This window comes from Engraulis encrasicolus, chromosome 5 (genome assembly GCF_034702125.1).
Source record: "Engraulis encrasicolus isolate BLACKSEA-1 chromosome 5, IST_EnEncr_1.0, whole genome shotgun sequence".
Taxonomy (NCBI): domain Eukaryota; kingdom Metazoa; phylum Chordata; class Actinopteri; order Clupeiformes; family Engraulidae; genus Engraulis; species Engraulis encrasicolus.
In genome coordinates, this window is record NC_085861.1 from 47,963,722 (window position 1) to 47,987,625 (window position 23,904).

General features: G+C 44.6%; 1 protein-coding gene across 1 annotated transcript in view; it reads left to right on the plus strand.

Annotated features, from left to right (window-relative positions):
• snap91a (synaptosome associated protein 91a) overlaps positions 1-23,904 on the plus strand; it is a 91,319-nt gene that overhangs the window by 59,126 nt on the left and 8,289 nt on the right. The window contains 13 exon segments of the mRNA XM_063199929.1: positions 767-841; positions 2,386-2,569; positions 3,613-3,690; positions 7,063-7,077; positions 8,148-8,333; positions 11,000-11,077; positions 14,205-14,606; positions 16,832-16,915; positions 17,480-17,551; positions 17,820-17,930; positions 18,702-18,773; positions 20,757-20,921; positions 23,332-23,697. Of these exon segments, the coding sequence (XP_063055999.1) occupies positions 767-841; positions 2,386-2,569; positions 3,613-3,690; positions 7,063-7,077; positions 8,148-8,333; positions 11,000-11,077; positions 14,205-14,606; positions 16,832-16,915; positions 17,480-17,551; positions 17,820-17,930; positions 18,702-18,773; positions 20,757-20,921; positions 23,332-23,697 (1,888 nt within the window).

Sequence of the window (23,904 nt, forward strand, 5' to 3'; positions counted from 1 at the left end):
TTTCAAACTCTTCGCCTTGTGTCTTTTCTCTGTTTCCATGTGTGCTTTCTTTTTATCTAAAATCATATCTAATCTGATTGAATAATATTTCTCAAAAAACTGTCACCATAACTGCGTCTAAAATCCCAGAGATGGCATATGTACTACGCCTTGTGTAATATGCAGGGGTGGAAAAGTAACTTATTACTTTTACTCAATATTGTACTTGAGTAGCTTTTATGAATACTTTGTACTTTTTAAGTAATTTTTAAAATTAATACTTTTACTTGTACTTGAGTACATTTTGATCCAAGTACTTAATTACATTGGGACCTGGCCTGAGTACTGAGTAAAAAAAATTGACTGAGAGACAAAATGCCATGCACAATAATGCCACAATCCGCCGGAAATGAAAGATTGTGCAGGATGGCACACAGCATTTCCACTATTTTACTATCTTGTATCAATGTATTGGATGATGGCTGGTGCCAAGCAAGAGATAGAGGTTATGGAGGACGATATTCAAGAAAAATAAACATGACATTCTCAAGAGGAAAGCTAATTAAAAGTAACTAAGTACTTTTTACTCAAATTACATTTTAAGTGAAGTACTTTTTACTTTTACTTGAGTAGATTTTTAGATAGGTACTTTTACTTGTACTTGAGTAAAATGTAAGCAAAGTAGAGATACTTTTACTTGAGTACACATTTTCTGTACTCTTTCCACCTCTGGTAATAGGTTTGCTGCACTCTGATATGTTTGGGACTTGTGTGTTGTGAACTGTAGCTGCCCGAGAGCCTGCTGGAGTCCCTAGAAACCCATCTCAACACACTGGAGGGCAAGAAAGTGTAAGTACAGGATGCAGATACATGCACAAACACACGCACGCACACACACACACACACACACGCACACACACACACACACACACACACACACACACACACACACACACACACACACACACACACACACACACACACACACACACACACACACACACACACACACACACACACACGCACACGTAGGAAAGTACACACATACACACATTCATTCACACGGTTTATCTTCATTCAACTCAAATGGCAATTCTTCAAACAGAATATAGAATGTTTATCTTTACTAAAATTTTGCAAATACACATGCTAAGGCTCCGTCCTGAATTTCTGTCTTTCTACGCTATATTTGTGTACACACCATTAATATTCGTCCCTATTTGTTTTGCTCCGACAGTGAGGAGTAAGTATTTCTCTGACGTGCACGTTTGGTTTGGTCTGATTTTGTTTGTAATGTTTGTATGTACGTTAAAGTCTGGATGTTGTGTTTCCATAATGGCTTTGTTCTCATTGTGGTTTTGTGTCAATTCTACAGAGCTGAACTCTGAACTTTAAAACCACTTCGCACACATTATGATAAAGTTCAGAGTTATAACTGTAGAATTGAATTATTTTTGGTAATGGCTGTTTTGTTATGTCAATGGTATTCCCCACATCGACCACTTTGAACCCTCTGACCCTGTGTTTATGAAACCCTACAAGTGCTGTAAATGATTATGAATGGCGTTAAGTGCATTGTCTTCATATCACCTTTACCTATCCACATCTGGTGTTGACATTTTCTAGTCTAAAAAGTAGGGGTGTAGATCACAGCCTCCATGACGATACGTTTCAATATCGATATCTTATTAATTGATGCGATGCGATTCGATTATTTTATTTTCGATACTTAAGAATGCCCGATTCGATTTGACTGTTTTCCAATTATTTTTCCACTTCTATTATGTTCTGGAGCTAGGGCATTGGGGGCTAGCGATTTGATTATTTTCGATACTTAAGAATGCCCCACGATATGATGCGATTTGATTCAATCGTCAGATTATATAGCGATATATCGATACATTTCGATTATTATTTACACCCCTACTAAAAAGGGATTACTCTAGATGTTTAGGTAAGCATGTCAAAGGAATGTACTGCATATGTTTCTTATATGTTAGGAAGGCCGAGGTGGGGTTTTGTTTGTTTCATGTAAGGTGATGGAGGAACTGTGGTTTGGTTTCCAAGACATCGTCTTTACAGGAATCAAATGGTTTACTTTGTTTTGCTGCCTGCTAGCATCTGGAAATATCTTGTTTGTTATGCTTTGTAAATTTCAGTCTGTTATGCTTCCAATTGCTCTCACTTTTTCAAATCTCACGTATTGCATTGCTCTTTTTCCTGACATTTACAGGTCCCCAACGAAGGTACGTGGAAACAATCCTTTATGCATTCGATGAAGTGATTTTTGAATTGTATGTGTTTCTTACAACTTCCAACATCTTTCAACTAGTCCTAATGATAAACAGTTGAAGGCCTCAAGCAGTGACCTGATAGGACATGTCTGTGTCATGTGACTCCACACAGAAGGCGCCGGCGACCAATAACGGCTCAGCGGCGGGCACTCCGGTGAAGACATTGGATATTCCCGCGGGTGCTGCTGCTGCCGCCTCTGCTCCCAGCCCCACCGGCCCCCGACCGGCCAGACCTGCCCCTCCGGCGGCCGCCGCTGTATCAGCCGCTGCTGCCGCCACCGCTGCAGCCACCGCAAGTGCTGCCCCTGCCCCTGCCTCTGCCTCAGCCGCCCCTATTGCTGCTGCTGCTCCTGCTGCATCAGCTGGGTACGCACAGAGAGAGAGAGAAAGAGAGAGAGAGAGAGAGAGAGAGAGAGAGAGAGAGAGAGAGAGGGAGAGGGAGAGAGAGAGAGAGAGAGAGTGTTGTGTGTCTGTGTGTCTGTGTCTGTGTGTCTGTGAGTTGAGTAAGCCTTTGTTCTCTGTCCATTGTTTGTCACTGGAAATTGTGTTGTTGAAGACTGGCAAGACTGTCTCACTGGCTAGCAAGGGTTACAGATGGGTTTAGCTTCGGTGCAATTTATTAGCCAGGTTACGCCCTCCCAGTGACACCTTCAGCGAATTGAGGTTTGAAAGTCTATAATAATCAGGCTAGCAATTTATTGCTGTTTAAGCTGAGGAAAGCTGCATGGACAGAGCGGCATAGCCTGCCAATTATTAAATTAACCTAAGAAAATAACATTAAAAAATTAAATAAAATCCAAAGGTGTTGGCAAACATTTTTCAAAAAAGTGTTCAAAGCACTTTACATAGTAATTGTGGAAATAAACCATTTCCACCTCGGAATCAATGAAGGGACTCTACTCTACTTTCCTATTCTCTACTCAACTCTGTGCATGCAGTCCAGTCACAAGTGATACAATAATGAGGTCGTCATCCCAAGTCATTCATTCATATCATTCATTTGGTGAATAATAAGTCATAAATAATGAACACCCCTGGACTGACAAGCTATTTTGACTCTGTGTCAATTAAATGAAGAGTTCAGATGCAAAACCCCCTAACTCCATTTCTGAAGACCTGCACTTCTATATTTTTAGAGAACCCAGTTGTTGGTTTGGTTGGTTTTGGTAAATATATATATGCAATTCTGTTAGCTTTGTATTAAATAAAAATGAATTAAGATTATTTTCTGAAAAGGCACTTAGGGGGTTTTGCATCTGAACTCTTCAAATGTTACATTTTTTTAATCAGTTTGTAAGACTCCCTCACATTTCCTATGCTGGTTTCCCTGGCTGTAGAGGCTTGTCTAATGACCTGGTGGACTTTGACCTGCTGGCTCCAGCAGCAAGCTCAGGACCTCCAACATCCTCTTGGGGAGGTGAGTATGGTAACGCACGCATGCATGCACGCACGCACGCACGCACACGCGACACACACACACACGCGACGCACACACACACACACACACACACACACACACACACACACACACACACACACACACACACACACACACACACACACACACACACACACACACACACACGCGCGCGCACACACACACATACACACACACACACACACACATACATGCACGCAGACATGCGGGCATGCACGCACACACACACACATGTTTAGTAAAAAAGCCTCACTCCCGGATCAGTTTCTTGCAGTTTTAATGCTGGGTTAGCATGGCAGACAGACAGATGTTTCGGCCTAAGCCTTCTTCAGCGTCTTTTGGAAAAGGCTTAGGCGGAAACGTCTGTCTGTCTGCCATGCTAACCCAGTATTAAAACTGCAAGAAACTGATCCGGGAGTGTGGCTTTTTTGCTTAACATGAACTTTGCTGTTTGCTCGCACCCAAAGACCTTGTAAGACTTTTCGGACTTGAGCGCACTTTCTCTACAAAAAGTCTGAACGCACACACCCACACACACAGACGATACAAGTGCAAGGTATTGACTTGACACATTCGTGCCATAAGTGGATGGAGAGGGCCATTTTTCTACTCTTCTGAATTCCATTTCAAACCTGTAGAGTTGTCACATAAGAAATGAACTGCTGCTTTCTGAAATCTCAAAGAAGGCACAGCACACCCTTTGTCTGTACACTGATTTTAATCAGAAGACAGGTAGTATTTCAGCCTGTGGCCTTCTTCAAGTTTTGAGTATAATTCTCTACCCACTGCGGTGATTGTCCCCCTGGAGTGGATATTGCAACATGACTGTCATTGAGTGCTGCAGCAATTTACCTCGCAGCATGTGATCATTTAAGAATACTAATGACACCAGATGAAAAATGGACCTTCAGTCTACATTAATCATCTAGATTTAGAGCAGCTCATGAATGAAAAGTTGCCACGGGCACTTTGTTTCATCCAGGCAGCTTTACACTTCAGAGCCCGTCGTGAAACAGATGGATATGGTAATGCACCCTGCTGTGGCAGTGGTGAAATGCTGAAGTTTTTCAAAAATAGTTTAGCTAAAACTATATCCAAGATGTGTCACATACAATCGATTTAATTGTTGTGGCCTCTTACTGGAAATTGGGCCCTCAATGTGCCTATTCACTCCTTGCTGAAAACACTCAACTACATTATAAGAACATTGCTATGACAATGCAAGGACTCTTAGGTTCACGAGTTTGTCCTTGAGTGCTTGGTGTACAGTTTACGTATAGTATATGCATGTTTGGCATGTTAGCTGGCCTCGGTCCTGGGATGCTTTAAACGGAGCTCATGCGGGATGAGATCCGCTTCCCCCCTATGTGTAGTATAGAGGAAGTGTAACTGGGTGTTCTAGTGAAATGGAGGAGTATGGGGAGGTGATGGGACAATTCGGAAAGCCTTCGCGCATGACAGGCGAGAGAGGGAAGGAGGGATTTAAATATGCGCGAAGGCGGGAGCAAGTAATGACAGCTGTCAATCACTCTCGGACTTCCTCCAGAACTACGTTTATATATAAACAACATTAACTGATTAAGACTTGGTCGTTACCATTTTTGTGACAATAAGGTTATAACTGAGGCTCTGCGTTAAGGTGTTAAATCATATCAAATCATTTATCAAATGTGGTGTAACAACTCATTAAGATTCTAGTCCCTCACTCTCACACATCCGCCATCCAGCCAACAAAAGACTACCGATTATTTTAAAATAGTCAAATAACTGTCATAGCGTTTTGGTGGCAAGGGAGAGGGATATATGTAAATGAAGGCAGTTTCATGAGCTGTAAGTGTAGGTTTCGCCACATGAGTGACATCCATCAGCAATGCCCACGCAACAGGAGACTTATTCTCATCAGCATCAGGGAGTGCAGGGGTTTGCAAGAGTCATTTCGCTACGGCTGTGCGTGCATGCGTGCATGCATGCCTGCGTGCGTGTGCGTGCATGCGCGCGCGCGCGAGAGAGAGAGAGAGAGAGAGAGAGAGAGAGAGAGAGAGAGAGAGCGAGAGAGAGTCTGCGTCTGCAATGGCGCACTTGTGCATTCCGGGTTCCATGTTTAGTGCGTAGACACTGCGCCATACGCACTGAACCATCGTGCCCGGAGTGCACAAGTGCACCATTTGAGACGTGTGTGTCTGTGCATCCAGCTGTCCTCAGATATTGATTTCCTGCTGCTAGGTGCTCACTTAAGTGACTGTGGAGGAGGCGTATGTGTTAATTACTTTAAGAAAACACACAGCATTGCACTTCATCTCCACATGCTTCTGTATAATTATGGGGTCGGAAAAAGCTCCTATTCCAGAGTAACATACAGTTTATGAGGTGTGCAAGGGATGCACACACTAGAGGTAGCCATGGGTAAGCGGTGAGGGCGTCAGACTTTTAGCCCAAAGGTTGCAGGTTCGACTCCCGACCTGCCAGGTTGGTGGGGGGAGTAATTAACCAGGGCTCTCCCCCATTCTCCTCCATGACTGAGGTACCTTGAGCATGGCACCGCCCCGCCGCGCTGCTCCCTTGGTGCGCCATTGAGGGCTGCTCCCTTGCACAGGCGTACATGCAATTTTGTTGTGTGCACTTGTGTGCTGTGGAGTGCTGTGTCACAACGACAGTAGGAGTTGGAGTTTCCCAGTGGGCTTTCACTTCAGGTGTCAGATGATGATTCATGATGTGGAATATCCTGAGTTGACCTCTCCCCTGCTTAACCGTACTTGTTTTACTGTGCACTATGCTGTGAGATGGGCTTGTTGGAAGGCGTAATTGGTGGCAGATGTGATTGCCTGATTTGGCACGGTGAAAACGTGTATCTGTGGATGCCTGGTCCAGGCCTGCTGGTCCCTGGTACTGCCCAGACCTGTCTGCCAGGTGAAGCAGCTCGACTGGACAGGCAGATGGACTGGTCCGCTTTGTTAGTTTGGGAAAAATGAGTTTTGCATTTAGTAAGCTGCTGTTTTGATTCTGGGTTATGATGAGCAGAAACTCACCATTTCGTGTGTGTGTGTGTGTGTGTGTGTGTGTGTGTGTGTGTGTGTGTGTGTGTGTGTGTGTGTGTGTGTGTGTGTGTGTGTGTGTGTGTGTGTGTGTGTGTGTGTGTGTGTGTGTGTGTGTGTGTGTGTGTGTGTGTGTGTGTGTGTGTGTGTGTGCGCACGCGCACATGTGTGCCTGAGTGTGTGCATCTGTCTGTCTGTCTGTCTGTCTGTCTGTCTGTCTGTCGTTCTGTCTGTAACTTTTTCTTTTTTTCCCCGGTCTTCCAATAACCCCTGCTCTGTCTCTCTCTCTCTTTTTTCTGTTCATCCCATGCTGCTGCAGATCTCCTGGGCGGGGGTAAGTGACTGTGATGATCAATATTCTGTCTGAATCACTGCCAGTGCGAGGTGGACAAACTGGCTTCACAAAGTAAAAGTCCTTAAAAGTCTTCGTCAGGTGTCTGACGAAGACACCTGATGAAGACCTTGCAGGTCAAAACATTGTGCGTTTTTTTCTGTTGAATCACAGAAAGGGAGCCTCTGTGGTGGGTGGATATTTTTTCCTTGTGCATTTTTTTCATACCCTACACCCGCAACAACGGGGTTTTTTTAGGATCTGAGCACACCTCACACTTTTTAAAGTATAAGTCCTTCTCATATCTCTCTACTGTGATTTCAAAAATTGCCTCATCTTCATTTTAATTTCTGAACCTGGTGTATGTCCATTTGGCAGTCGTAAAACAATGCTTGACGAGGTTCTACAATTTTAATTCGACCATATTGTCTTTTGTTTTCCTATCTGCTTTATGTCCCTGCCCGTCTTCCTTCATTGTGCATGTTTCTAATGTTCTTCTTGGCAAACTGTGTATGTTTCTCTCTCTCTTTCTCCTCTTGCTACCCTTTCCACCTCCTCCTGTGTGTGTGTGTGTGTGTGTGTGTGTGTGTGTGTGTGTGTGTGTGTGTGTGTGTGTGTGTGTGTGTGTGTGTGTGTGTGTGTGTGTGTGTGTGTGTGTGTGTGTGTGTGTGTGTGTGTGTCTTTACCCTTTCCACCACCTCGTTTTCCTCCCTTGTGTGTGTGTGTGTGTGTGTGTGTGTGCATGCGTGCGTGCGTGCGTGCGTGCGTGCGTGCGTGCGTGCGTGCGTGCGTGCGTGCGTGCATGTGTGCGTGTGTGTGCATGTGGTGGTTGTGATTTATCCTGTGGTGTGGATATGTGCTGGTATTGTGGTTTTGTGTGTGTGTGTGTGTGTGGATGTGTGTGTGGTTGTGTTGTGTGGGTGTGGGTGTGTGTTGTGCACTGTATGTGTGTGTGTATGTGTGTGCGCGCTGTGATATGTGCCTGTATGCATCATGTGCATGTGTGCGTATGCGGCCTGTACTGTATGCGTGTGTGTGTACGTATGTGTGATTGTGGGAACTTCCATCATCAGACTCCCTGACTGCACCTGCTGCCACTAGCTCCACTGAGCCTGCCACAGACTCCGCCCCTGACACGGCTGCCACGCCCACAGCCGCCCTCAATGGCCAATCAGAGGCGGCTTCCGCCCCTGCCTCAGCTGCGTCACTCCCCGTGCCCGCCCCAGCGGCCTCCATCTCCGAAATGGACCTGTTCGGAGGTCAGTGGGTCCGTCGCCATGTGCCAGGTGTCAGACCATGGTTGTCTCTAGGCAACAGGTGCCCGGCTAACCGTTGGTGTGCTGAAAGGGTTAATGTGGGCAGGAAGGATACTCACCATTTCCCAATGTCAAGTGTTCTAGCCTTGGTAGTGTTTGGTAGTGATTGGATACTCTGCGGAGTTCACCAAAGAGTATCCAATCACTGAGCGTTTCACGCACTACCAAGGCTAGGTGCATACAGCAGAGCGTCTATAGAGACAGGTGGCGTACTAATCAGCTGTTTCTGCTCTAACCCCAATCAGCTACGTATTTATCCCTCTGCTTTTCTACCTTGTGCTATCGCTAACTCACAAGAACCCTTCTAACCATGACTAATAATAACATGCTGCATTGTTGCAGGACAACCATCTCCTTTTAAGTTTGCGAGAGTGTGTATTGTCTTTGCCTCTATATCGACTTGGCCTCCATAGGAAGAGACGTATTGATTAAATCTGTGCAATTTAATCAATAGTCTAGTTAAATATACAACCCCAAATTGCACTATTTAACTCCCATTAGCTCCGCTTCTGTAAATAGCCTGCTCTGTATTGATCATCAAGTGGCTTTTAATTATACTGTAGCTCAAGAACCGTTGTCATCTCCTTCGGGAGCCGGTTCTTGGGTCTTCCAACCTCTAGATGCTTTCTCCCAACCTAAACCCCTAGAGATGGCTGACGAACCACAGGCTTGAGATCATGAGAGCTTGAACCAAAAGAACACTTGTTGCTTCACTTCCTTTTACACTTACTTTGCCTGGCTTTACTCACTGGAAAGAAAGAAAAAGTAGAGTAGAGGAGAAATGAAGGTGTCACGTAGCATGCATACATACATAAATACAGAAGACATTACCCACGAGACATTACACATATCCTTACACAGATCAATCTTACATACATACAGAAAGAAAGAAAAAAACAACATAACATCTGTGTTTTTATGCTGTCCACCTTGTTAATTCCCAGCTACAATCACCCACTTCATTATGTATGAAGATAAGCATCAAGACAAACCTGTAGTTTCATACAGCCTGTTGAGATCAGTTGTTCAGGTACATGCATGGAGTATTGTCAGTATTCGGTTTAAAACAAGTTCAGGGAAATTCATGTGCTATTGGCATAGCGTTGTGCTACCAGAATACCCCTGCAATATTATATGGGCACATTTGGAATGAGTAATTGTTTCCCAGTTTCCCTCACCGGTGTGCCAACAAAATACTGCCAATGTTCTGCTGCAAATCAGAATGTCCCCTGCATGTAACTACAGTTACTTTGCCTGACTAGCCGGTAATATCTCCATTCCTGAAGGGAAGTGGGCAGATGGGCAGCTGAATCTCCAGGGTGACATGCAGGGAAATGAGGGGAAATTAGTTGAAAAATAAAGCAAATTGAAAAATGTCTCCAATTAGCCGTAGACAACGCCTCAGGGGTTCGAGGTCAGAATGACGCGCTGCCCTCTAGGTAATGATCATTATATTACAGGTTGAACACTGTAATATTGTTATAATTAAGGGGGGGCTCTTATAAATGACCATGTGTTGTGAAAAACACATTTTTACAGTGCTAGCTTGAAGCTAGCACTTGCATGCACAGCACAGTGATATCAAAGCTGTGGGTCAATAACAAGCCCGGAGAAGTTCACTCAGAGTGAATGCCAAACTTCCTTGGTTACTCTTCATTTTACTACTCCTGTTCATCAATTAAGTACAGTGTATCTGTGTGTAATATAACATTTAACATTATGTACTTGCACCAGATAGCACAGGCTTACCATTAGCACTTTTGACAGGTATGTAATGTACACTGTAAGTACATTATAATGAAGAATGAAGGTAACCGTAAAATAAAAGTGTGACACCCTTCTCTTAGGGCTTCATTCTCTCCATATAGGGAAGCGAGACCGATACAGTTTTCTACAGGGTGATTTACGGCACACTCTGAGTTGTCTTAGCCAAGCTTGTCACTGAGCCACAGTCTTGGAGCACCTCCACCGCCTGCTCTTCAGGAATCCTTCTTTCACAGACACTGTAGCAACCAACAGGCCGTGTCCATGTAGCAATTTTTTCTAGCAAACCCACAACACAATGAAAAAGCTGCAGTGATTCTGCAGAGATTTTCTGAAACCTTTAGATAAAGTTTTTCTGAAGGTTTTCACAGTCAAAGTGTGCAAAGCTGCCACCCAGAAACAAAAGCAGTCCTTTAGAAAGAAACACGATCCCGCCACAGATGTTCTGCTCTAAAGAAAACGTAATTTTTTTACTCAGAACAAAATGTCACATGGACACGCAGCCTAACTCTGCCTGGCCTGCTTCAGGCCACTGTTGGGCCGCGCCTGGTCCAGAGCCATCTCCCAGCCTTCATCCAACCGAGATAGAGGTTCTTGGGCTGTGTGTGTGTGTGTATGTGCACTGCACAGCTTCTCTCCTCCTTGTTCACCTTTCAGATTCTGATTTCTCTTTTTTTTCTCTTTCTTCCGCCTCCTCATCTGTTTGTCCGTTTGTTTGTTTGTTTGTTTGTTTGTTTGTTTGTTTGTTTGTTTGTTGCCAACTGGCTGTTGTGTTGATGTTTGCCTGTGACCCTGCTGCCTCTCCCCCCACCCCTAACTTCATCTGCGGCTGGTCCCCACCCCAGACGCGTTTGCTCCCTCCCCTGGCGAAGGCCCGCCCACTGGGGGCGGAGTAGCTGCTGTTGATGCATGTGCCGGATCTGGTGGGTGATGAAATTACTAAGCTGCACTTTTTTAACACTCTGTGCGAGTGCGTGTGCGTGTGCGTGTGTGTGTGTGTTTGTCTGTGTGTGCGCGTGCGTGTGTGCGTGTGCGTGTGTGTGTGTGTTTGTCTGTGTGTCTGTGTGTGTCAGTGTTTGTGGGTGGGTGTGTCTGTGTGTGTATGTATGTATATTTATGTGTATGCAATGTGCACAACATGTTTGTATGTGTGTGCAGTGTGCACTGTCTGTGGTTGGTTGAGTGTGAATGGTAGTTATTGTAGGTGAATAGTACTATGTCAGTATAGCATTACATGCTTGCGTGTTTGTGTTTGTGAGAGGAATCTAAGACAGAGAGTGTGTGTGACTGTGAATGTTTTACTTACTGTCTATGTTGATTGTCTATTGTGTGCGATAAGCACAGTCCCATGCTGATGTGTATACTTGCTCTGTGTACTGAATCTTCCAGAACCCTCATCAATTGCTTTAGCTCCGGGTGTGTATGTCTTCTTCTGCTTCTGTTCTTTGCTGTTTTGATCTGTACTCTGTGTTTGTTAGAAGTGTTACATGTTGTGTGGGTGTGTGTTTTTTGTGTGTCATCTCTCCCTTGTCTGTGTGTATGACAAGTCTGTGTGAGTTAGCTTTTTAATGTAAATCCCAATAACATGAACGGCAAGCAATTCAGCAGTATTTCAAGTTATGGGGATGCAAAAGGAGACTTTAATGTCTATTGCCAAGTGAGTTTTAGATTGTGCTGTTGAGGCAATTTCTGCTGCATTGCTTCAGAGTGTTTCGACCAGCTTCCTGAAATACACTAACACACCACTAGAGCAAGACGACCCACACAACCTCTGCTCTACTGGTCCCCCTCCCCCCTCCCCCGAGTGCTTATAACCCTCCCAAGCGAGAGAGAGAGAGAGAGAGAGAGAGAGAGAGAGAGAGAGAGAGAGAGAGAGAGAGAGAGAGAGAGAGAGAGAGAGAGAGAGAGAGAGAGAGAGCTCCATCAGTCATCGCTGGAAACGAATGCAGTGGCTGAGAGGGGAGACTACTACATTGGGTTGTATTTCCATATATGAATTTGGAGGAAGCAGAGTTGTTAAAAGTAAAGTATAAGTAGATGTAAATTCATGCTGTGTAAGTACAATACCAGTACGCAATATTACACAGTTGTTACATCAGTTTTTGTACCTAATGAGGTAGATAGACTGTGCTGTTACTGAAAGAACCTAAACACCTAAAAAACTATCACAAATTGCTCCAATCTGCTCAGAATCAGCTGATCATAAGACATGCGGGCCACTGTAGTCTACAGTAGCCACCAGTGTTGGAAGGAAACTGTAGCACATTGTTTTACTTCTCTTTTTTTTTTACTTTGGACACCTCTGAGAGGAAGTGTTTATCATCTGTATTACACAACATCTGTCTGTTCCAATGGTAGCACCCAATCACCTCGGTGTTGTGTTCACAGCTTAAATTGGTGTGAAGTTTCAGATGTTTGTCCCTCTAACATGTTGAAGGATTCAGAAAAAATCAACCAAAACCCTGAAAAGGATTCAGAAAAAAATCGTACAAAACCCTTAAATGATTTTGGTAATGAGTAGGTTTTAGTGTTTACTTAGTCATCAGGCACTAGCAATATCAGCTTTGACAGAGCTATCTCATCCTCGTCAGCATAGGCAAATGTCTGTGTACTTACACAGGCCATTAGCCCTAAAGAAACCCAAATGTTTTAGGCTCTTACTCTCTGGCGCTCATAAAAAAATAGATTTATTTTTTAATCCAACCTTGGACTTGACACCAGCTTTGACTGATAGGCTCTTGCCAACCTCCTGCCCGCCAACACCACCACCACCACCACACCCACCCTTGCCAACATCTAGTAGTCTGAACTAACAGTACCCACCCTCTGAGATATTCATCGCAATATCACCACTGGACTCCCTCAAACACCCCGTACCTCAAGACAGAATATCTGTGTTTGATGGAGTGGCAAGTGCTGTACTTGTGATAACTGAACTGATGCATACCGTATGTTTTACAACATCTTTTTTTGTTGTCTCTTGCTTGTTGGGGGGCATGGACCGAGTAAGTATCCATAGGAGGCTTCATAAGCTGTGGTAGCACAAAGATTGAAGTTTAGATTAAATGGAAGAATTAATGATATCTGTTATAACTTCAATTTGCAATTATAGTACTTACTTGATTTAGAAATCTTCTCACTCCTGTTTATAGACTGGATAGCCTAGGCTTAGAAAAACTAAAGAACTTAATGAACATTTTCAGAACCTTCCCAAGCCTTTTCCTGCCACCCCCAAGTAGTGAAGCATTAACGTTCTTCTGCGTCCACATTGCCACAAACCACCTCTATGAAATGATCCCAGTGCTTTGGGGAAAAAAACGAAATAGTTCCAGAATAAACCTTCGGTGCATTCCAATATGCACACTCCCGTCCTCCACTTGTGCTTGTGGCCTCGCCCCGCCTCCTGGCCCAGCCTCCGTGGAGAAAACAATTAAGTTTCCCAGCTGTCAGCCTAGCCACAACAACTTTTGGAGGACTGTTTTTCATTCACCATCTCAATTGCAAATGAGAAAATGATATTAGAATTGTGCTTTTGAAAGACATTGAATTAATTTTCTGTGGTCAGTGACATTATCATGAGGTCACAAGCAGGCAAGTGAGCAAGGAAGGACGGAAGTCTGCATAGTAGAATCCACTTAAGTGTCAACCAACATTAGGTGACCACCTCACCAGGGAGAGCAGTGATTGGTTTGTCTGTGTCCTCCATGTCTGTTGTGAACTGGGTGTGGGCCAAACAAACGGTCTGGGATTGCCTGTGGCTGCAGCAGTAAGGTTAATGGTGGTTTTCCGGAAAGATCCAGACGTGCTTTGTTTCTGTTTATTTGTCTTACCAATCCCCCATTTTTCCCTTTTTATCTTTGTCTTTCTTGCCAGATTAAGCATTTTGTATTTCCTGTGCTTGTGTAGTGACATTATCCCATTGCACAGAATGCTGTTTAACAGATTTTTGCAAATTATCCCTGTACCCCCTCCCATCCTTTCTCCCTTTTTTTCCCTGCCCTCCTTCCCTGTCCTACCTGCATCTTTCTCCCCTCATCCTTCCCACCCAAGACCCCTTCGCCCCGTCAGAAGGGAGTGCAGCCATGGCCCCAGAGATGGACCTCTTTGCCATGGGGGCGTTCGACAGCGGCCCCGCCGTCGGTGCGGTTACTAGTCCCACGGCTGCTGCTGCTGGTGCTAGTGCTGGTGCTGGCGCTTCCGAGCTCCCCATCTCCTCTCCTCCCGGCGCTGCCGCTGCGGCTACCGTTGCTGGCGGTGAGGATGTTACTGGGGCTGATGCTGAGGACGCTGCTTCCCCGCCTGACTCCAGCACCACAGCGGTTGCTGCTGCCTCTGCTGTCTCCCCCACCACCGCCACAGCCTCCGACCCTGCTGCTGCTGCTGCTGCTGGCACGGCCACCGCTGCTGCCCCTGCTGCCCCTGCCTCGGCTCCTACTCTAGACCTGTTTGGTGGTAAACACTCTTGCTTCCATTCCACCTATTCCTTTATGACTCTATCTATCTATCTATCTATCTATCTATCTATCTATCTATCTATCTATCTATCTATCTATCTATCTATCTATCTATCTATCTATCTATCTATCTATCTATCGATCTATCGATCGATCGATCGATCGATCGATCTATCTATCTATCTATCTATCTATCTATCTATCTATCTATCTATCTATCTATCTATCGTATCTGTCTTTCGAGTATCTATCTGTCTGTCTGACTGTCTGTCTGTCTGTATCGATCTGTCTATCTTTCTGTCTGTCTGTCTGTCTGTATCGATCTGTCTATCTTTCTGTCTGTCTAGATCTTTCTGTCTGTCTATTTGCTTGCCCCTACCTCTGTCTGCCTTGCTTCGGTTTTCTTTCTCTCTTCTCTTCCCTCTAACCCTGACTATGCCCGTATGACCTCTCTATGATTCCTTCTGCAGCTCTTTCTGCCTCTCAGTGCATTTTGCTGTGCATCATGGTACTTGTAGTTTTTACTGCTCTGCCTTCTCTGCTCTTCTTCCCCTTTGCACTGCTGCCAGACCTGCTGTTGTCCAAACTTCCTCTTTATTGCTCTGTTTGTACCTGGCGCATTTGCTCGCTTCATTACGTTTTTGCTATGATTTATTTTGCATGTCTATATTTTATTTTACAATCGCCTTGTGTTTTATGTTTTATTATTTTGGTGCCACTTGGTGGTTTTATTTTTCGCATCTTTAAGCCGTTAAGACACACTGGTATACATTTGCTGTTACCAGACAGTCATAGTGCATTACTAAAGGCCCTGTGTTATGTCATATTAGTGTAATAGGCCTACTGTGGTAGCTAACTTTTCAATGACTGTTACAGCGTGCCACAGGAGGTAAGGCGTGCATTATGGGGCTACTATCTCGAGTGAATTAAAAAAAAACAAAAAAACGGTAACACTTTAGAATAACAGGCGCTTATAAATCACTTATAAAGTATCAGTAACACTTAGTAAATAATGAACTCATAATGAACAAGACATTTACAAATGTTTGTAGATGATTTAGAAGTAATTTGTAAATACTATTATACATTATTTATAAAGCTGCTTACAAAGCAATTATAAAGTATTAGTAACAATTAGGAAATAATGAACTACGGGAATTATGGAACAGAGACATTTACAAATGTTTGTATATGATTAAGAAATAATATGTAAATAGTATAAATAATTTATAAAGCTAAATGTCTTGTTCATTATGAATTCATTATTTACTATGTGTTACTAATACTTTATAAGTGATTTATAAGCGCCTGTTATTCTAAAGTGTTACCAAAAACACTGACCACCTCAGTGTGTCCACGAAAGTGCACCTCCAGTGTTTTATGTGCAATACTATCCATTGTGCGTTTCATATGATTTAATGTCCCCCATATTTCTCTGGCTCACCCCAAGTCATTGGATTCTCATTTCAAAAAAGCTTTTTTATTTTTAACTGTAATTCACCCAGCAGGCCTGGACTGTCCTTCTCTTATTTCTCTTAGGTCAAGATGGGTGGTCAGGTGGCGATTCAGACTCTGACGCTAAAACGCCTACACCTGCCAAAACCCCCACTTCTGCAGGTAGTCTAAACCAGAGGAAAGATGCTGCAGCTTCTGTGTCCCACGACGAGCATCTTTCCCCTCGTGACTGTCCCTGTGAAGTGGTTTTGTGATTAACATCCCTCATACATCCGTTAACATAATGCGTTTTATTTCCAAAAATTACTATTGCGGTTTCTACAGTACAATGTCTTTTTTATATTTTCAAAATAAAAACTCAATTGTCCCTGTGAAGTGGTGCATTTGTGCTTAACATCCCTCATACATCCGTGAACTCGATTTCGTTTCCTAAAGTCTGATACTTAAGTTGTCTTCTTTGTCAAAGTAAGAGTTAAATTCGAGTTTACAGGAATAATTCAATAATTCTAAAAGTTCCGTTTTCACTGTTTCAGTTCTTTGTTGGTTTTGATTTTTCTATTATATGCACTATTCATTTATATTCATTTCATTTCTGTTTGTTTACATTTAGCTTAGTAATAATAGCACTGCTCTTAACTGTATATGCTTCCCTTTTGCATTTTGCATTTGCATACTGTATGTCTGTCTCTGGTTGACCTACTGCTGCTCATGTGCACTGAGTTGAACCTTAATGTGTGTATGTGTGTGTGTGTGTGTCCTTGTTCTTAGATATGTTTGATTCTATGCCTGAGCAACCCTCCCCCTCAGCATCCAAAGCAGACGCTACTCCTAGCATAGGCCTGTTTGGCGCAGGTACAAGAGTTCAGTGTTCGTTGGTTGGTCCGTTCGCCCCCAGTCTTCGTTCAGTGTGTTTCGTCCGGCGTCCTCGTGTCTCCTGATCGTCTATGTCTTCTCCTTTTCTCCTCCTTCTTGTTGTCCACTTTCTTCCCTTCTTCCTCTTCTATACTTCCCCCATTCTTATCCTCCTCTTCTTCCTTGCCTTGTCTCTGTTGTTTTTCTCTCTCTCCACGCGTCCTAGTTTGTCTTCCATAGTGGTGGTGACTACAGTAGCCACGGGTGCATGTCATGCATATCTACAACGCACGCGTGTTTGTGAGAGACAAAAATAACTTGAATGTTTTGGCGAATGACTGCATGGTATTGTTTTTCTCTATTTCGCTCTCACTATTTCATATGCTGATTGGTTGTCTCCCTTTTCCCTTCTTTCCTGCTGTATTCTCTCTCTCTCTCTCTCTCTCTCTCTCTCTCTCTCTCTCTCTCTCTCTCTCTCTCTCTCTCTCTCTCTCTCTCTCTCTCTCTCTCTCTCTCTTGTTTCCTCTTTCTTCCTTCCTCTTGCTCTGGTTTCTGGTTGGCTAGATCTCCCAGCAGTGTCCCGTGGCCCCTCCCCTCTGCCCCCTGAGGCCAACGTCACTGGGGACCTACTATCAGGTGAGGAGTTTCCTCACACCTGCTGTCATCTTCCTTCCTGTGTGTGTGTGTGTGTGTGTGTGTGTGTGTGTGTGTGTGTGTGTGTGTGTGCGTGTGCGTGCGTGCGTGCGTGTGTTTGCATGTATATAACTTTTCATATACTGCTCTGTGCTCTCTGTTCTGTCCCTCTCTCTCTCTCTCTCTCTCTCTCTCTCTCTCTCTCTCTCTCTCTCTCTCTCTCTCTCTCTCTCTCTCTCTCTCTCTCTCTCTCTCTCTCTCTCCCCTGTAGATCTGTCTCCGGCGGCCCCTGTAGCAGCTCCACTAGGTGTACTAGGTGGTTCCCTGGATGCCTCTTCTCCCCCCAAACCAGACGCCGGGGGCCCAGTGCTTGACCTCCTTGGTGGGTAGCACTTACTTATACGTATATCGCCTGTGTTGCTGTTTGTTTGTGTTGTTATTATTACCGTAACATGTCATTCCTTCTCCCCAGTTCTTATTCTGCCTCATATATTAATAGCCTACTTTTCTACTTACACCTTTGTGGCCTTGTCGTTCCTTGCTATTGTTGTACAGACATTTTCACAATAACAATAACAGTCTCGAAGTCTTGAGACCTTCCTTCAGCCTGCCCCTGTGATATCAAACCATGGAATATCAAGTCTCTGCTAGCTGTGGTCTAGTGGTTAGGAATGTAGTCATATAATCGAAGGTTTGTATGTGTGCATCCTGTCATGGGAATAATGTGGAAGGTCTCCCACACCTCACTTTAGATACTAAATAGTAGCTACTGTAGCTTATTGATGTAATGGGGACAGTTCCTCTCTACAAGGACCAGGGGCGTAGGCAGAAATAATAAAACAGGTGGGCCCAGAAAAAATCGGGCCCAACCCGAAAGCGTGTAGGTAGATATTATGAAACCGCGCTCAAAAATTATACTTTGAAATTGAAATCATAGAAATCACAGAAGATGAACCAGACTTTTGACAAAATGATTAATTATCGCTCAGTGCTATGCCATTAATTATAGTTCAATGAGGCAAAAGTTGACTGTCCAGTGTGAATGGGGAGGGCCTAGATGTCTACGCCTATGTCAAGGACTCTGGTTTCCTTTACAAATTTGCTTTTGTAGTTGAATGTCTGACATGGAGGTGTTTTACTCTTTGATCTGCAGACACATTTGGGGACTCTGGCGGAGACCTTCAGCTTGCTGCACCATCCTCTGCAGCGGCGGACCTACTGGGAGGTAGCTGTACACAGCATCACAATGTACACCAACATTCTAGAATGTTCACTGGCCACTTGGAACACCGTAAAAAGAGGTGCACTACGTTGAAAAAAGAAATAGCATTCCACCCTTCGAGAATGAACAAAAATGTCATACACACTCAAAAATTACTGTTAAAAGTACTGGCGTGTGCTTGGAATGTATTCCCATTTCCTTTACCCCAAAGGACAACAATCACACATACAATACTTTGGTTGGCATGAAAATGTTGGTGTCCCATCAACATTACTTACAGAATTAGGAGACTGTTGATCAAACACTTCTACTGAACTGAATGCCACATTTTCTCCGTGTCATTGTCAACATGGCCACCGTTTAGTGCGTGCAGTGTCCATCATTCAAGCACTGCATTTTTCCGCCATTGTTAGGAGATCATCCTGGCACTTTCAGTGCACTGGCTCAACTGAAGTTTTCAGCGTGAGCGCCCTAGGCACTGCAAAACAGTGCCCGAAGTGCACAAGTGCGGCATTTGAGACACGGCCATTGAGTGTCAATATTCCACAGTACAAGTAAATGCAATGTAGTATCCAAACCACTATTCTGTGCTACGCATTGGGCATGTGTGGACAGTGTGCTGTTTACAATTGCACAGTGTGTTATGTAACGTGAGTGACTTGGGGGTCTATGCATATGAAGTTGAGACTTCCCTTCCACTTAAAATCACCCAGCTCTGTGCTCCTCTAGTTAGGCTACTATTACTGCTTCTGTACTGTATAGTCATACAGTGCTGTGCGATGGAGTGACCATCACTAGGGTTGTGGGTGTGTTCTGTCACACCAATGAGCCTGGCTCTTTGGTGTAGTGGTCAGAGCCCCAGTTTACTACCCCAGAAATTCTGGGTTCAAGTCCCAGCTGGGCAACTCTATTCCCCTTTGCTACATGCGGTAATCAAACATACTTGTCCTCAAAGAACTCCTTGAAGACATCGGAGCTGTACTGTAGGCTTTCATCCTTTACACATACACGCAGGGCCGTATTAAACTAGAGTGCTGCCCCTGGGCAATATTCCTCACCGGTGCCCCCTTCATGAACAATATTTGTGAAATTTGTATATAGTGGTGCCCCCTAACTGGTCAAAAATGGTTGGGGCAACTGCCATTCCGACATACCGCGATTCCGACAGTATTTGATTGTCATTCCAAGCCATTTTGAGTCATTTGAACATTGTTGCAAGTACGTAAAGGAACGTGAACAACGTTCTAACTCAATTTGCAACAATGTTGCTACATGAGCGGAAGTGGAGAGAGTGACAGCACAATTACAGGATTAGTGTATAATTTAGTGTCTAATTTTGTCACGGTCCAAATGCCCTTACAGGTAGGGTCTGAAAACAGTTCCTGCAAGCTGGAAAAATGGTTTTTGCAATAAAAAGTGGTATGTCTGAATGGCGGTATGTAACCGGTGCCCCTGGGCACTGTGCCCCTGGCCCTGGTACGCCTAGCTAGTATACTTGTTGCTCCATGTTTTCTTGACTGTACCATCCACGATTGGCCTTTGCCAGGTCCAGCTCGAAACACCTCAGAAGTCTCATGGAAGTTACACATGGAACAGGAAGAAAACAAGTGTCTGTACTGTCGCCTAATGACTATTCTTCACAGTTTATAACTGGGTGCTGAATCCCACACAAAGCTTACACGAATGAAAATACTCTTGTATCATGTACTGTATAGTTATCATGTATGTGTTTCATAGTACTATATCATGTACTGTATACATAGGTTTCCCGTCTACAAACATTCCTGTCTGTGTGCGCAGCTAGGGGTCCCTCTGCAACCTCTGATTGTTTGGAAACTGCTGTCACTCAAAAAAATGTGCTCACGTGGTTGGCTGCTTAGCATCTTGCCCCTCCTCACAGCAAGAATGTTTGTACAAAGTAAGCGGGAAACTTATCTATAGATACGTATCATGTATGCATGTGTCCAATCTCTGCCTTCCTCCCAGGATTGAGTCCCTCGTTGGCCCCGAGTGAGGCCCCGTCTCTGGCCCCCGCCCTAGCTCCAGCTTCAGCCGCTAGCGACCTGCTGGATTCTGCTGGGGACCTGCTGGCCGGTACTGACACGGCACCTGCCTCCACTGCGCCATCTGGTGGTAGCTTTGATGCCTCAGGTAGGAAAAGCTCTTTGCCTGTTGTGTCTTGTATGGCAGTTTTTCTAGTAGCCCCCGGCCATATGTGTAAGAAACTGATAACTTGGCCGTAATTATGTTGAGCATGTATGTATATGTATGTATGTTTGTACAGTATATTGCAAATTAATGCAGCATGCAGCTCATATTGTGCATTTGTCCAGATAAGATGTGAAGTGTAGTAATTGAATCTTTTGACAGTAATTGTGCTGAAAATGCGAGTAAAAAAAATACACAGTTTTGGCGGACCAACCAAAAAGGCGTCAGAAGGCAGCAGGGCCATGGCAACAGCATGTGATATTGTGACGCCTTCAAATGTTCCTTTTGTTTGAAGGCTTTGAAGGTTCTCTTTTTATTTTGTACAAAAATGCTATTTGTATGTTTGAAGATGTAGCTGCTAAGATAAGCATTGATTTTGGATTTGGTCATTTAGTTCCTGGCTGGTGCTTGTTGCAGATTAAAGCATGATTCCTTTTTTTATGCATTTTGCGGTTCCTAGGAACATTTTAGGCTAATACAGTACAGTTCCCACTTTCCATTGTCCTTGGGCTAAGTTGTGATGCTAATGTGATTTCTCTGTATTGATATTTGGCTAGTAGCAGTGTTTGTGTGTTTGTGAGTACTGTGTGTGTGTGTGTGTGTGTGTGTGTGTGTGTGTGTGTGTGTGTGTGTGTGTGTGTGTGTGTGTGTGTGTGTGTGTGTGTGTGTGTGTGTGTGTGTGTGTGAAAGCGAGGGTGAAAGAGAGAGAGAGTTGGTTTGCAAGTGAAACACTGTGTACACTGCCCACGTGTGTGTGCGTACGTGTGTGTGTGTGTGTGTGTGTGTGTGTGTGTGTGTGTGTGTGTGTGTGTGTGTGTGTGTGTGTGTGTGTGTGTGTGTTTGAGAGAGAGAGAGAGAGAGATAGAGAGAGAGAGAGAGAGAGAGAGAGAGAGAGAGAGAGAGGCATGCACGTGCAAGTGTACATTGCCTATGCTGCTGTGCTGTGTGTGTGTGTGTGTGTGTGTGTGTGTGTGTGTGTGTGTGTGTGTGTGTGTGTGTGTGTGTGTGTGTGTGTGTGTGTGTGTGTGTGTGTGTGTGTGTGTGTTTATGTGTGTGTGTTTATGTGTGTGTGTGTGTGCGCGGGGGGGTGCGTGCGTGTGTGCGTGTGTGTGTGTGTTCTGCATGAGTGAGCAGTGCTGAGATGCTGGCTGTGTTATGTAACAGCGACGGTTTCCAGCGCTATGCCAACGGCTTAATTCCTCTCACACGCCTTTCTCTCCTCTCTCCTTCTGTCTCTCTCTTTCTGTCCCTTTGTCTTTCATCCGTCCCCACATCCTTGTCTTTCATCGCTGGACTCCCTTTTTCTTTTTTCTTTCCTTCTTTCATTCTTTGTTTCTTTCCGTTTTCTTCTCAATCATCACTGTCTTGCCATTTCTGGGGGGGGTTTCTCGCCATTGCTTTGTTTTTTCTTCACTCTTTCCCTATGTCCGTGTGTCTGTCTGTTCTTTCTCTCTCTCTCTCTCTTTCTCTCTCTCTCTCTCTCTCTCTCTCTCTCTCTCTCTCTCTCTCTCTCTCTCTCTCTCTCTCTCTCTCTCTCTCTCTCTCTCTCTTCTGCTTCCTCGCTCACTTTGCTGGTTCATTGCTTGCTTCCTCTCTTGTGATTGGTGAGTTTTTTCCACAAGGCTGCTACCCACGATGCTTTGCGGCATGAGCCATGTCTGACCTCTTGCCCGAGGCCCTTATGTTTATGTTGTGAGACACGGCAGATAGCAAAAAAGATGTCCCCTTGCCTGTTTGAATGGTGTCCTCCTGTTTGTTTATCTTCCTCCCTAAAAATGCATTTCTTTCTTTTTTTAAGGGGCCCCACATGAGGTTGTCTTGCACTTAACACAGTAAAAAATACAGTGTTAAATCAACACTTAGAGTAATCTGGCACCAAGTTCACTCTAGATGTGTTAAATCGACTCTCTGAGGGTTGAGCTAAAAACGTGTCTTTTACTGTGTAAAGATTGACTCTTTGTATATTGACAGAGGCCCTGACCTAAGCTTGCTGATTGACGACAGATGCAATGCCTGAATGCTGTCGAGCCCAAAGTAGTTTGTTTGCGTGCTAATGTGATAGATATCCCAATCATGTTTTACCTGCATGCAGATCAAATCCCTGCCAGTGCTTGAGTTAGGTTTGTTTGTTTGTTTGTTTGTGATTTTCTTATACAACAGTGATCTCCAGTCCTATCTCCAATCCTCTTTTTTGTGCCGCATGGTAGATAAATAGACAGAACGTCTTCTCACAAATCACCCAACTATCTCTCTCTCTCTCTCTCTCTCTCTCTCTCTCTCTCTCTCTCTCTCTCTCTCTCTCTCTCTCTCTCTCTCTCTCTCTCTCTCTCTCTCTCTGTCTCTGTATCCTTAGGGGATCTCTTAGGGGACCTGCTCATGCCCGCAGTTACCCCCCAGAGCACCGGAGGCACGCCCATGGCCCCCGCCACCCCGACTCCCGCGCCATTAGCCCCCATGGTGCCGCTAGCCCCACTAGCGCCCCTAGCCCCACTAGCGCCCCTAGCTCCCCTAGCCCCGGGCGTAGCACCGTTAGCACCGGGATTAGCTCCGTTAGTCGGAGCACCATTAGTGCCTGCTGCTGGAGCACCACTAGCTCCAGGGCTTCTGGCCTCAGCTCCAGCCTCAGCTCCAGCCTCGGCCCCTGCTGCAGCTGCGGCAGGCCCACCTGCCAAGCCCATCGGAGGAGACCTGGAGTCATCCCTGGCTAACCTGGTTGGAAGTATGTGCTGGCACCACAATTTTATAGCAGATCGCTTCAGATCACCCATCCGATCCCATTGGCATGATGTTTAAGTGTGTTCAATGTGAACATGTTTTGGTTATTGAGTGTGTTCAGAGTTATTTGGAAATAGTATTTTACAAATATTCCACAGTTCAATTTGTGTTGTTATTGAATCAGATGTTAGCCAAACTCGTCCTTTAGATT